The sequence below is a fragment of the Salvia hispanica genome, chromosome 4 (genome assembly GCF_023119035.1).
Source record: "Salvia hispanica cultivar TCC Black 2014 chromosome 4, UniMelb_Shisp_WGS_1.0, whole genome shotgun sequence".
NCBI lineage: Eukaryota > Viridiplantae > Streptophyta > Magnoliopsida > Lamiales > Lamiaceae > Salvia > Salvia hispanica.
This window is the reverse complement of record NC_062968.1, coordinates 4,111,059-4,126,050: the sequence shown is the minus strand read 5'-3', so window position 1 is coordinate 4,126,050 and position 14,992 is coordinate 4,111,059. Positions and strand designations below refer to the sequence as shown.

Genomic DNA, 14,992 nt, shown 5'->3' with positions numbered 1-14,992 from the left:
CAAGATGATAGAAATGTAGACATTATCACCCACCAATTAACAGTTAGGAAAATGTTGTGACATACTGACATTAGCTAGTCGGCTACAAACAATTAGATTAACAGTGAATTAATTACTAGTTAGGGTGCTTAATCTGAGGCAATGTATCAGTTGAATAGCTATTAGCCTATTACTAATATTCTTCTACATATAGCATTCTAATCTTCTTCTATGAATAAATGAAATAATGAATCAGTCTTATCCTAATCATGCCACGTAAGTTATACTTGTATTATTACAACAATAAATTTCAGGGAACATATAGAACCGTTTCCAAATAGATATTAAATTCTTTTATTTATTTATTCCTACTTTTCTTAATTCAAACAAGAGAATTTTGATAATGGAACCGCTATAATGAAATGTTGGATCATCCAACATTTATCAAGTTGAAATTAAAGTAGGAAGAATTAATGGTTCGATCCTCTTATATATCTTATTTTCCCGGGCCGCTGAGAGATTCATGAATTGATCCCAACGCATATGGATATAAATGGTCCATTTGGAACAATAATTTTCCTGGAACATTCCATTTTTTAGTAAAAGAACTGTTTTCAAATAGTGTTTGATAGATTATATATTAATCAATACTATCGATTAATTTGTTTGAGGTCGTCGACCAAAAAATTTGAAAGATATGCAATTTGTCAATAGGGGAAAGTGATACAGCCCCAAACATTACAGCAAAATGGCCTCATGAGACAAGTATACCATTTGCCAAATTTACATTTCCTCAATTTTTTACTCACAAACAACAACCCCCCTCACATCACCAATTATATACACAAAGCCCAAAGGGGATAAAGAATCGATGAAATTTGATGAAATTTAATAAGAGTGGCATCAATTAAGATCCACAGCCAGTTTCTGCCCAAAGGGGATAAAGAATCGATGAAATTTGATGAAATTTAATAAGAGTGGCATCAATTAAGATCCACAGCCAGTTTCTCAGCTCTCGTAACGAGCTGCAGATTAGGCCATATATGTCTCGAACAAAGGCATTAGCTCTGTTGTAAAAATCGAATGCTAGTAAAAATCTAATGCACGTACATCGGATATTCATTTGAATTTTTTTTATTAATGTAACACCCTGACTTTTTTTACCTTTTTATTTGTCATCGAAAGACATCGTTTGTGCACCTGAAAAATTTCTACCTTTATTTCTTTACATTTTGCGCCAAAATAATTATTCTTTCGAAGACCAATTATTCATATAAATAAAACACTTTTGAAAAGGCCCATATACCAAATTCTTTTTTCCAATTATGCAGTCAAATAGTTGGTAAAATATATCTCAACTCCCTTCCCACGACTATTCACCCATCTTCCCCTTTTATCTGAAAAATCTCCAACCAAAATTAAATAAAATCTTTGAGATATATATATAGATATCTTTTTCCCAACTATAGTATAAGTAGTCCATGTTTCCACGTTCTTCCACGACTAAAAATCTGAGAGAGAACCACCAATCTACTGCAGTTTTCTACCCTTTCACAAAGTTGAGAAGAAATAGTTTGGAGAGAAGAAACCGAGAGTTGAGGGAAAAAAAAAGAGTGAGGCAGCGACGATTGAGAAAGAAAATAGACGATGTTAGGAGCGTGACGGCTCCCGTTCAACCGAATGCAGCGGCGGCGAGGCTGCTGAACGACGTGCTGGAGGAAGGCGGCGCCGGCTCTGTGCTGGCAGCAACGACCACGGCTGCACGGCGGCGTGATCCAGCAATAGCATCAGCGAAACTTGCTTACGAACAGTGATGGTGATTGTTTTGAACTGCGAACTACCCCGATTGGGCAGGAGATCGACGACGCTGGTTGAGAGAGGGATGAAGGGGATAGACGGAGGCGGAGCTGTGCTTGTCAAGCTCACTGCCCGATGAAAAGAACGGTGGCAGCGGCGGTGCCGAGTTTTGAAAGAGATCGGAATCTGTTTCGGAGACCGCGTGAGCAAGAGAGAGATTGAGAGTTCTATTTTGAGGTGATTTCCGAATGGTGGCAGCGACGAGGCGGTGCTGCTCAAGAGTCACGAATGGCAGCAATCGGGCACCGAGCAGCAGGGGCTCATGGCGGAATCACGAGCATCGGCACATAGTGACAGCACTGGCCATGGCGGCAGCTATCGGCTCGACGGAGAGACTGCGGCGCTGTAAAATCAGAAAGAGGAGATGAAGGGAGAAGCTAGACGGAGAGAGTAGACGACGGAGGAGAGAAACAAGTGAAAGGGGGAGGAAGATTTGAGATTGCAGGCGCTAACAAATTGAGAGATGGGAGTTCACGTAAGGTAGAAAAGATTTGAGGATTTAGTCTTGTTTTGTTTAATGTTTTGGGCAAATGAATTAATTTAAATATTTGGGCCTTTTTGCATTAATAAAGGAGATAGATTAGAGTACTTGGTATGAGCCAAATTAATTAAATGAAGATTGGGCCGGAGTATACTAAACCAATAGGTGACTTCATGCACGCTTTTCGAGAATGAAACGTAAAGAAGAATTAAGAAGCTAAATGAACGAGGTGGGCTTTCTTTTTAAATAAGGGCAATGCCCTAAGTATATTTTTATGTGAAAATGAATATTTGTCATGCCGTGTTTTGTTTTATTCTATGGAACCTATCTGATGTGGCTTTTGCCATCTATGGATAATCGAATTCGGGTCTGACTAGGGAGTGAGTCCCTACTCAGGCTAGTGTACACCAATGGGGATCGTGAACCATCTTTTGGGTCGGCCGGTCAAGTGACTTGGAATGTGGCCACATTCCTTGTCATCAATGGATCAGATATGGTAGACATCTATGGGAAAATGGTTGATCAACCGACTTTTACAATGGAAATGATTTTAGTGTCTCGGGCATTTTCAAAGTTAAAACCCCGAGGCCACTCAATGGTGGCATGATAAATACTTTGTATAAAATGTTTTCGGCATGAGTCCACTGAGTGCATCAAGTACTCAGCCCTGCATTTCTTTTTAAAATGTGCAGGTTGAGATGTGACGAGCGCGATGGGTGTTGAGCAGAGCTGGTGAAGATTTGTGTTTGCTTTTAAATGTTCCGAATATATTATGTCTTCATACATAATATTATTCTTCTCTCGAATGCTTCCGCTGAATGTTGTTTCTTTTGAGATCATTTATTGATGAGATATTGTATCCCTTTGAGTTGTCAATTATTGAGATGATACTCTGATTTTATTCGAACTATTCTCATTTATATCAAGCTTTGGTCGAGTTTTGTTGTTTTCCCCTTTCTTCTCCGCTTCTTTAACCCACCCCTAGTCGCGATCAACCATGTTTTCTATCCTTAGAAAATGTGGGCGTGACAATTAAAGTGTTGAAAAAGTTGTCAACAAGCTGCATGAACAGGCAATAGTTGCGTCGAGGTTCAGTCCATCCAGTTTCAAGTTAGTCCTACTTGCAGTGGCGAAGCCACATTTGGGCCGGGGGCCCATGGTCCCCCTATCAATTTCTATTTTACCTATATATTATACATGTAAACTAAAACTAATTGTAAATCGGAGAGTACAGTTGGTTGGGATTATGTCTCCTATTTGCTTGGCTTGAGTTCAATTCCCATTGGGGACGTTACATTTTATTCTCTTCTTTCTTTCTATGCAACTTTTTTAGTTCTATTTATACAACTTAGTTTCCTCATTCTTTCTATTAATGTGCAAACTTTTTATTCTTCCATATGTTAATATTAATTCTTTATTAGTTCATAATTGTTTTCTTCCATTATTATACTCATAATAAAAAAAATTGAAAAAATAATTATTATATTCTAGTGGTTATAATTAGATTTTCATTGATATTTGCTATGGGACATTTCAATATTATTAAAAAAATCATTTTCTTCCATTATACATATGTAAAACTTAAAAATATCAATTATTTCGAGCTTCCGACGTCACGAACACCAAAAAAATCCTATAACTAATAACAGTAATTTGGCCCCCCATCGTAAAATTTCTGGCTTCGCCACTGCCTACTTGGATTGCGGATCAAGAGTGCGGACTAATAGGATTAAAATTTTATTGAGTTAGAAATTTCATAAGAGCATCTCAAAGAAAAGGGGTAAATGGAAAGGTAAAGGGAAATAACTATCATATTTCCCTTTTCTTCATAAAAATTCTTGCTCCAATGGAAAGGGTATATGGGGAGGTATTATACCTTCTTTCATTTTGAGAAGGTATCTTTACCTCTTTTTGGTAGAAAGGGAAAAATGTTAGTTATTTTTATTTGATTTTTTAATTTACCTTCTTTCCTTAGAGTACATTACTTTTTAAGAATGTATAATTATCTTTTGAGAAAGTAAATAAGAAATATACCTTTTCAATTTACCATTCTTCTTTGAAGATGCTCTAATCTAACATTCTAAATTTAGCAGATTGTTTAAATCGGCCCACGAATTTTAATTAGAGCCGACCTTCTCACTTTTAAGTACTATGATTTTGTTGTCTCCTACTACCTATGTCCATAAAATAATTCTATATTTTTTTGTGCATCAAAGTTAATCTCTAGCTATCTATTTATAGTATAAAAAAAAAATTCTAACAAGGTGACTCCCATTTTGCCAGTAGCAACACTTCAACTAATATTTCTGCCTAACCTTCTCTTATTTTCCCGAATCTTGCATTAAAACTCGCCATACACAACTAATTTTTTTGGATGGAAATAGTACTAATTATAGATTGCGTCCATATTTGATATGGCAAATATATAGATAGATGCATGGGCTTCTATACACCGAACATGTGGTTCATGAAATAAGATATTGCGTCAGAGTGCTCTATTCCTCCTCTCGCATTTGAATCTGTAATTGGAGTTATTTGAATCTAAATTCAATAAGAATTTGATCCAATTAACTTGTTTTCATTGACATATCAATGTTGGACCTGAGACCTGTTAATATACTGTTGATATATCAATGTTGGACCTGAGACAACTGGACTTGCCGGTTTGCTACTTTGTTAGATAATCTTCTTGTACCGATAATAAAATTGGCATGGAACTTATATGTCTGTACATTATTTAATGATAAATGGACTCTATCTCAATTGGCTACAGAAAACATATTATGCAATAGAATAAAATATCTTGTTTTAAAAATAAAATACTCCATAGCAAAATTTAATTTATAATGCTTGTTAGAATCGGTTAATTAAGTTTTAAAATAGTACAAATCGATCTTAAAATAGTATAACTCGGTTAAATTCTACTGAATATAACCATATGAACAGAATTCCAATTGATATAATTACACCACCATTTTTTACAAAATTCCATCATTGTTGAAATGTGGAAAATAAATAGGAGTAAATAAATGTAGGGGGATAATTAAGGTACAGAAAGAAGGCAATCGATTTTATTCCAAGGTAGCATTCAATATAGACACAAAAAAGAACAAAAAAAGATGAATAAAAAAACAAAAGGGGGTTGAGAGTAGAGAGTTGAATGTGCATGATTGTTGTTGTAGTGTAGTTTCCGAGGGGTCAGATTTTGTCACATGGATTGGGGCGCTTGACAGATTGGAGCATGGTCCATCTGCACCTTCCCTCTTCTCCAGATAACACTACAGTCCATCCTTTTTTTTCACCCTTCTTCAAATTCAAATACAACCAATTCATATATACCATAACGTGCATCGTACCTTTTATGTACATACTGTGAATTCAAACCCCATTTATAATTAAGTACCCATAGTAAATATTTTCAGCCGGTTGGCCCGTGTCATTTTGGTCTTGGCCCGTCTCCACAGTATCAAAATTCACGGTTGAAGTGTGATTCTATATGTTTGATTTTGATGACTCGATCGTTGTTCTTTGTTCAGATTAATGCAGCTGCGGTGTTCCTCATTCAAGCGAGTTTTTATCATAAAAAAGCTCGGCGTGTATATAGGGAAAGTTACTCGTATGACATGTTCATAGTATGCAACTATTGATGTGTATTGCATGGCATGAATGAAACACTATTTGTTTCTTTATCTTAATTTGGCCGATTGATGTGTTTCTTTGTTTTGATTTTGAATTTGGCTAGATTGTTTTGATCATGACATTGTCGATTGCTCTTGGCTTGATATTTTTTCCCATTGTTTGGCTGTGCCATGTTCCTATATTTCGAATGGCTGATTTTGATTTTTTCGAGTTGACCTAGATGGCAAGTTCCTGTGTTTGTAATTGGTGTTTCTTGTTTTGATTTTCGATTGGATTTTATTATCATGAGCTGGTGTTTTGATGTTGACTTGATTTTTTTGGCTGGAGTGGAATTTGGTTTGTTCTAAATTGGATGACAAAAAATGAATTTACATACATGTAGCCAACGAAAATATCTAACATAAAAACCAGTGAATTTCAAGCATTTCAAAATGCGATTTTATAAAGAAGGGAATCAACACAAGTGTTAAAAGATTTTATAGAGCTTAGTTTCTATTATACCTCGATAAATCAAACTAGCATTCCCTTAGAACTCTAGCCTAAGCATATAATAGTATCGAATAAACATTAATTCTTGGGAATAGTTTGTTATTTAGTAGTTGGAAAGCAAACAAAACCCCATTTAAAACTATGTAACATGTGTTGAAAAATAATGCAAGTGACTACATAGTAGAGTTGGTTGTTGGTACTAAAAGCAAAAAAAGAAAAAAAAAAGCAAACTAAGTTAATTTGTATAGTAAATGTGTTACGTTACAATTGCACCGTTGGTAGTTGTAATCCTATGCGCAATTGTATGCAGTCATGAATATGTTGTAATCAGTGGCGGACGCAGAAATATTTCGTGGTAGGGGCTGGTTGTACATTAAATTTTTTGTAGTTAACATACAACTCCCTTCGTCTTTTAAAATAGAGATTTCTGCAGCGTCACGAGTTTTAAAGTGAAATTGGTATAGTGTGACGTATAAAATTTAAGTATAAATAACATAAAAAAATATTATAGAACTCCCTCCGTGCACGACTAATTGGCATGTTTTACTCTACTCAGATTTTAAGTAATATAGTGAAAAATAGGTGGATAAAGTTATTGAAATGTGAGTCCTATTATAATAAATTTTTAATGGAATGGACTAGTGGAACATGAAAATCATTATCAACAGTAATAAAAAGTACTTCGTTCGTCCCACAAAAAATATGCATTTTTAGTTGGGCAGGAGTTTTAATATATAATTGGTAAAAAAATAAAAGAGAGATATAAAGAAAAATTAATTAAAGTATTGTTATAGGAGAATGAGTCACACCTCATTAGAGAGAAAAAAGTTTTCAAAATTAGAAAGTGAATATTCTTGTACGACTGACTAAAAAAATGTATATTTTTATGAGACGGAGGGAGTAAATTAGACAATTAATCATGGAAGTGTGAAAAAGAAAATTTATGCCAATTAATTGTGGACGAAAGGAGTACTACTTTATTGAAAAATGTCCACCCAATAATAATATTACTACTATAATTTTGTGATCAGCTCTTTTCAAATATACCAAGAAAGAATATTACTAATAAAGCTGAATGAATAAGGCATCGCGAAGCTGAATAACCTTTCCAGTATAAACATTTGAACTTACTTTATACAATAAGTCTTAAATTGAATTAAAATAATTAAACTATGTTTAATAAACTAAAATTACTTTATACAGAAGTAGAACACGTGATATAGGCATAGCCTATCGGTATGTGACTTGACATTTGCCAATTTGAGTATTATATTAATTTAATTAGTCTTTTTTTATCTCATCTTCTTCCTTAAAGTTGCAACGACGGCCATTTTTTTCTAAACTTTCTTCTGCAGTTTCAAATTTTCAGCCCCTCCTTCTTATTCAGTTTTTTGCATTTTAGACTTCATGTATAGTAGTTTGGTGAGGGTTGAAGGCATTTTTCAGAAATTTCAAAAAAATTTAAAGTACAAAATCTTTAAAAAAAAAAATTGGGGGAGGGCTTAAGCCCTTCCTCCCTTGGCTGTGTGTCCGCCACTGGTTGTAATCCTAGTTAGTATTGTATTTTCAATTTTTTTGTGGGAATCATAGATCATTTGAAAATTAACGGTGCATATTAATTCCCAATTAATTAGAATGACATTGATATTATCCTCCCATTTAAACATAAACATTTTGTAAGAGTTGCTAATAACAGTGAAACCTGTTTGGGGGAAAATGAAGTCTGTGGATTTTGGCCTTCTAACAAACAACAAAGGTGGGACAATATTGTTTCAAAAGGGAAATTATGGATTACAGTTAGGGGCAGGGCATTTAATGAGAATCAAATTCACAAGAGACCAAAATTTCAAGTCAATTTGCAAACAAAAGATCACGAGCAGCACTTTTTTATTTAACATTTTGGGCCATAATTATCTAAATTTAAAATGAAGTCATCCATCCATTCACCTTTTTAAAACATTCACAACCCTTAAAGCACTAATTATTTGAGCATTATATTCACATGCATTTTCACACTATTTACTGCCATTGAAAATTAAACTATTTATGTACTTTTCTTCTTTCTCAATTTTCATTTTTTAAATCATGCAATAATTTCTAATTAAATTAATTTATAATAAGATAACATTACAAAATTTCATTCACATAAATAAAATTACATTATTGATATTAAAAAAAATACATAAATAATTATTAAATAAAAAATACACAATTTAAACAAAATCGAAGACAATTCTTGCCTTTGGTATAATTGCTTTAATTCCATTTTCTGATTATAATAGAAAAATAAATCAATCAATATGTGTCACAATATCAGAGGCGAAGAAAGCATGTGCATCAATGGGATCAATAGAATAATATGCAAGCATGCAAGTGCGTGCTCGAACATCCATACTGATGCTAATTTAAAAATTCAGAAATCATTACATTAAAATTCAAATGTTACATTAATTGAATACAAAAAAATTGCATAATTTAAATCCCTAGTAGTATTACTTAAAGAAATAAGCTTTAGTTGTTAATTGCTCAAATTTGTTAGATTACATAAAAACATAATGGTTCGCATCAGATGAATACAAGTCGTTTCAATGTGTTTGTATTCACTCGTACACTCCTCAATAAACTTTTTATGGAGTCACCTATATTATAATTATCTAAGGCTTATACGCACCTTATTTATTATTGTAGACTAAATTTTAACTTAGGTTTCTGTATAATTTAAATTTAATCAGAATATTTCTTAGGGATGGTATTAAATTATTAATTGAAGCTTTGCCGATTACAACACTAGCCATTCTCATATATTGATAACTGCACCCCAATGCCATGATTATTGAATTGCAAAAACTGCACACATATTGACTAATATCCTATGACCAATCTCAATACAACTTATATACATTTAAAAATAAATGCTAATCATTAGCATCATTTAATTCATTTAACTAATACTATAAAATACTTATTTTAATGTAATCTATATTATTATACTCCAATATTAGCAAGATAAAAAATAAAAATAGTACTCCTGCATAATGTTTTTTTTACCCCATCACAAACTACTGACCTATTCCATTTTTAGTAATAATACCCCACACAACCAATATAACCATTAATTACAACTATAACTATTCGTTTATCACTGTTTACCATTACTGGACCCAACATAATAACATTTAACCGTATAGTGCATCCTATTAAATAAATTAATTTAATACTCTTAAAATATAGTGACAGATCAGTAGTAGTAGAATTATTTTATGAATTAATGGGGTATTTTATATGGGCTTGGCAATATTTTTTGTTTCGTAATATATTCAAAGCCATCATTTATCATTTATGGGTGTTCACATATTTTTCTAAATTTGTTTTATAGTTTGATTATATATATATCAAATTTAGAACTTTTAAGTGAATATAGAGAATTTCAAATAATATAATCGAATCTAACATTGATATATTATACTCCATCTGTCCTATTATAAGCGTGTCACATTCTTTTCTGGAATATCCCACTATAAGTGAATCATTCCACCTTAAGTGAAAAATCCTCTCTCTTACTTTATTTTTTCACATGTTTTATTTTTTTATTCCTCTACTTTTTTCTTCTCTCATACTTACTCTCTTTACTTAAACTTTTTAAATATTAATTCTTTAAATTTTTATGCTAAAATAAGTGGTTTGCTTGTGGTGGAACTAGGGATGTCAATTGGGCTAACCCGCTCGAGTTCAGGCCAATCCACTCGGGTTGTCGAGCTATTTCGGTGCGGGTTACTTGGGCTGTGAATTTTTCGAGTTATAAATTTTCGGCCCTAACCCTAAATCTTCGAATTTCGAGCTAACTCATGGGCTATTCGGATCAATAGTAATCTTATATGTTACTTTCTATTCAATCTAATATTCTAAATTATTAAAAAGCAGATTGTCGCAAAGAGTAAAGTATTATCAAAGTGATCAAGAGAAAGAAAATATAGCAATTGAAAATTGAAACAAAATAGATAAACATATCGTTTAATTAATAGCACATGTGAATCTTACTACAATTAACTAGAAATCATGCATTTCATATAACCCTAACTTTCAATTTGAGAGAAAAGACATAATTACCATATATTCTTCATATCAATGTTGTATTTAATATTGATATTACCAAATATACTTCGTATAAGTATATATAATCCAAAATTTTAATTATATTTTGATATTAAATGTTCAACCCGTGGGCTAACCCGCAACCCACTCGGGCCTGCTCGCATAACCCGCGACCCGAGCGGATTAGCCCGTGTAGCCCATTTCTAAATATGGATTGCGATTTTTCGGCCTTAACCCTATAATTTTATCGAGTAGTTCGGATTGACCCGTGGATTTTGAGCTAGTTTACATAAAAACAGAGGGAGTACTAAAATCTTGCAAGTATATCAGAATAGAGTATAAATGTGCGGAATAAAGCAGAGTAATTGCATATAGAGGTATTGACATACATGTAGAGACGGGTATAAACGTATAAAACAAGTGAATACGTGTTAAAATTGGGTGAGCGGTGAGTCTGATTTTTACAGATTCCAAAACGAAAATTAGAACGTGAGAGGTATCTCTTTGGACAGCTCGATCTGTTGTTTTTATCCATACTTCAAAATAGATTTGGGTCCCACTCCCCCCTACATTTCAGACATTGTCTTTGTGTTTGACACCATTCATCGTCTGTCAAAACATTTTACATACTCCATAATAACACCAATTTTCAATTTTAATGATCATAACCATAAAAATCCGAAACAATCACAACTAAATTATTCCAGTTTTGGATTCGTAAATAAAAATAAAATTAAACTCACGCGGTTGAGGGAATAAAAAAGAAGAAGAGGATGTCTAAGATATTTTTTTATAATTAAAGATGTAAATTTATATTTATAATTAAATACGTGCATTTTATAAAACATCTTTACTATTAATGTTATAATAAACTAATATTAAGGGTCTCAAACAAACACGTCAATGAAGGCAAAAGATTAAGATTTAATGAACTATAATGTCCTTCAACTTAAGAATGGTTTTATTTGTGCTTTCAATTTCGAATATTTTGAAGAATTTTCAATGCAAATAATTACGTATCTTATTTGCTGTTATAAGATAAGTTTGTTAGAGCATCTCCAAGGGGAGAGGTAAATGAAGGGGTATAGTCATATAACTACCATATTTATCTTTTATTCATGAAAAATCATTCACAAGGGGAGAGGTATTTGAGAAGGTATTATACATTTTCCCATTTTGAATAGGTATCTTTACCTCTCCATCAATGAAGAGGTAAAATCATATAACCACCATATTTACCTTCTTTTCATAAAAAATCATTCTCCAATGGGGTAGGTATTTGAGAAGGTATTACACTTTATATTTTTTTTAATGCATCTTGTACTATTTTTTTTTTTTTAAATGATATACCTTTCTATATACCTTTTATCCTTGGAGTTGATTACTTCTTAGAAAAGTATATTGCACTTTTTGGGAAGGTACAAGCATGATATACCCTTTTCATTTACCTTCTTCCCTTGGAGTTGCTCTTATGGAAGCATGTATAAAATGCAAGAATTAGTTTTACACACGATTTTTAATTGGCTATAAGAGTATATGAATTTTATTGCAATCGAAATATATATTGTACATTTGCATGTAAACATAATCTCGGAATACTAATGATCTAATGTTCTAGTATTATATGAGTCAAGAAAGCAAGCCCGATGGTTAGAGCACTCGTATACTTTGTAAACATGAAATAAGAACTATATTTGAGACAAACTTATTTTCTAGGAACACAAAATTAGAGACAACTACCTGCGGTGTAAAAATTTAAAAATAGACAAAATTGAGGGTGAAAAAAAAAGTGTCCTTAAATTGAGGATGCAATTGTTCACTAATCTGGTACGAATTTTAAGAAATGTTAAGAAAAGTAATTAAAAAAAGTTAATGGAATAAATATCTCATTTGTATATATTAGTTTTAAATGATATGCGGGTGGAATGAGTTAGTGGAATGTGTGGCCTTTTTACCATTTATAGTAATTATGAACCGGGACTCCTATTTGCGGACGAACCCAAACGGAAAAAACGAGACTCCTATTCACGGACACAGGGAGTACCTTTTAACTTTTTTTAAGATAATTTAAATTAGGATACTAATGTTGAAGACATTTTTAAAGCACATGTGATTTTATTCGAAAACACAAATTAATATCCCTAATTGACTGGACAAAATATCCTTAATCAGACATTATTTTTTTAGGGACTACAATTCTGAACACACAGAAACACAAGGATTTTTGCAATTCAAGATCAAATTAACTAGATTGCATTCTGGAAGTTTTGTTTCAATTTAAATTGGGTTAGGTCGACTGATTTAAGAGTAACTAAATTAGTACTCCTACTTATGTTAATTATTGCAAGATATGTTGCGACAAAGTATCGGCACACTAAATAATAAAGAAGGAAACGACACAGTATTTATAGTGATTCGGATAGCTCTCCTACATTCTGTTTGACTATGTCACAGAGAGGTCCTTTAATTATTACTAGGAAACACGACCCTAATTTACAATTAGAATCAAACTAATTTGAATCAGTGTGGCAAATTCTCCAATTAGAATCAAACTAAATCTCTCGCTTTGACTCTACTACGACGATTCTCTTTCTAACAATTAACTGCGCTTGATTAGTGATTACTCACTCACTTTTTTCAATACTTTTACTACACTTTTTTGTTTTTTTTGGTTAGATAGATTTGTACAAGAAAAAGTTATAGTGTTACTATCGAAGCGAATCACTATTTATGACTAAATTAATTATCTATACCGAAATATTGTGTTAGAGTTTGCAAATACTCCTATAATTAAAACATTGAATTTTATTTATTGGGAAGGCCCTAAATAGAAATTGCGTCTTTCTTAATTCTTCCCTAAAAACCAAACTATTGACCAGATACCGTTTAATTTTAACCAATTAATAATAGTTTAATTAACATGGAATCTTTACAATTCTTTTGTCCAGATAAAGTTAAAAATGAAATCTGGGTCAAGTATTGCTGTTTTTGTTAGTATACTATAACTAATGAACCATGATTATTGAATATTGTTTGCTCTGCTATTAAAGAATATTGTAATCCGTAAAAATTATTTCTTGGATGCGGTGTTTTATATTAGTGCAAGATCAGATCTATGACACGAACTAAGTTCACTATCCACCAGGGTGGATATTGTTTTTAAGTTAAAGTTAATTAACTTTAAATATAATTACGTTACGAATTACTGAAAAGAATTGCCAGTGCAATTTAATTAATTGTAGTATTTGTAATTTTCCACCGGTAAAATTGTACAACGGCGTTTTGAATTCACACATGGGACCAAAAGGAATTACAATCATGTATTAATAAAAAGTTAAACTGATTATTCTGAGAATGGCACTCTAATCATATAAAAATTGTGAAGAAGACAATAAAATGATTGAAGGCTTTATAATCTAACAAGAGTCAATAGTATTGGGGCACTCAAATCTCTACTATAAAGATGAAAGCAACTCCTCAAAATCAAATATTAGCAAATTAAGAGAGAAAATGGCTCTCGAAGCACTTTCTTCAACTGAGCTCCTCAACTTCATCATGTTTGACACAGCCCCATTCCATGACTCCTCCCAACCCAGCCCCCGCGACTTCTCCAGCTGCTCCTCCATGCCTCCCCCGCCTCCCCCGCCGGAAACCTCCACCGCCGCGGCGCAGGGCCGCAAGAAGCGGCGGCGGAGGCCTAAAGTGTGCAAGAACAAAGAGGAAGCCGAAACTCAGAGAATGACACACATTGCCGTTGAAAGAAACCGCCGCAAGCAAATGAATGAACATCTTGCTGTCTTGCGCTCTCTCATGCCGGAATCTTATGTTCAACGAGTAAGCTTCTTTATACTTATGTTTATGTTAAAATTGAAATTAATTATTGAGGAGAGAACCCAATTAAGTACTATTCACTTCATGATAATAATGTGATTTGAATTTGCACTGTTTTTCTACCGAAAAGAAAAAAAGTCACAAGATTTGAATTTCAGTAAGGTACAATTTGATTCCGGAATAGTTCTTGCACTCACTCATCTTCTTCATTCATCTCTCTGTCTGTTTTGGACATATGTTGTTGTCTTTGTTCGCCTCGAGTATAAGCCAATTAGATGTGACACATTATAGCTCTACCTATATATATGAGGCAAAATTAGCTACCTATATGAGTGCTATACCACAGGTGCTTAGTCTCTAATTCATCTCAATACTTTCTCCAAATAATCTTTTAGTTATAGGTTGCATTAATTTTGCTCTTGTTGATGTTTGTGATGCAACAGAATATTGTGACGTAATACTCTCAACCTCCCCATGTCTCTTATTGTCTCTGTCCTACTAAAAATCTCATTCTCATCTTATCAACTTTCACCACACTTACCTCATTTAATGATTCTAGTACTATTTCTAAATCATTGTTTTATATTTTATTTAATTTAATTTCAGGGTGACCAAGCCTCAATT

General features: G+C 32.8%; 1 protein-coding gene and 1 long non-coding RNA gene across 2 annotated transcripts in view; both read left to right on the top strand.

Annotated features, from left to right (window-relative positions):
- The first annotated feature begins 1,466 nt into the window (after nucleotides 1-1,466).
- LOC125223876 lies at nucleotides 1,467-3,220 on the top strand. The gene is made up of 2 exons (XR_007176794.1): nucleotides 1,467-2,316; nucleotides 3,010-3,220. It is a non-coding gene; the product is annotated as an uncharacterized LOC125223876 (long non-coding RNA).
- Nucleotides 3,221-13,923: 10,703 nt separating this feature from the next.
- Nucleotides 13,924-14,992, top strand: part of LOC125223769 (transcription factor bHLH71-like) — a 7,770-nt gene continuing 6,701 nt past the window's right edge. Inside the window, exon 1 of the mRNA XM_048127063.1 lies at nucleotides 13,924-14,371. Within this exon, the coding sequence (XP_047983020.1) occupies nucleotides 14,048-14,371 (324 nt within the window). The 5' untranslated portion in view covers nucleotides 13,924-14,047. The remainder of the gene's footprint in view (nucleotides 14,372-14,992) is intronic.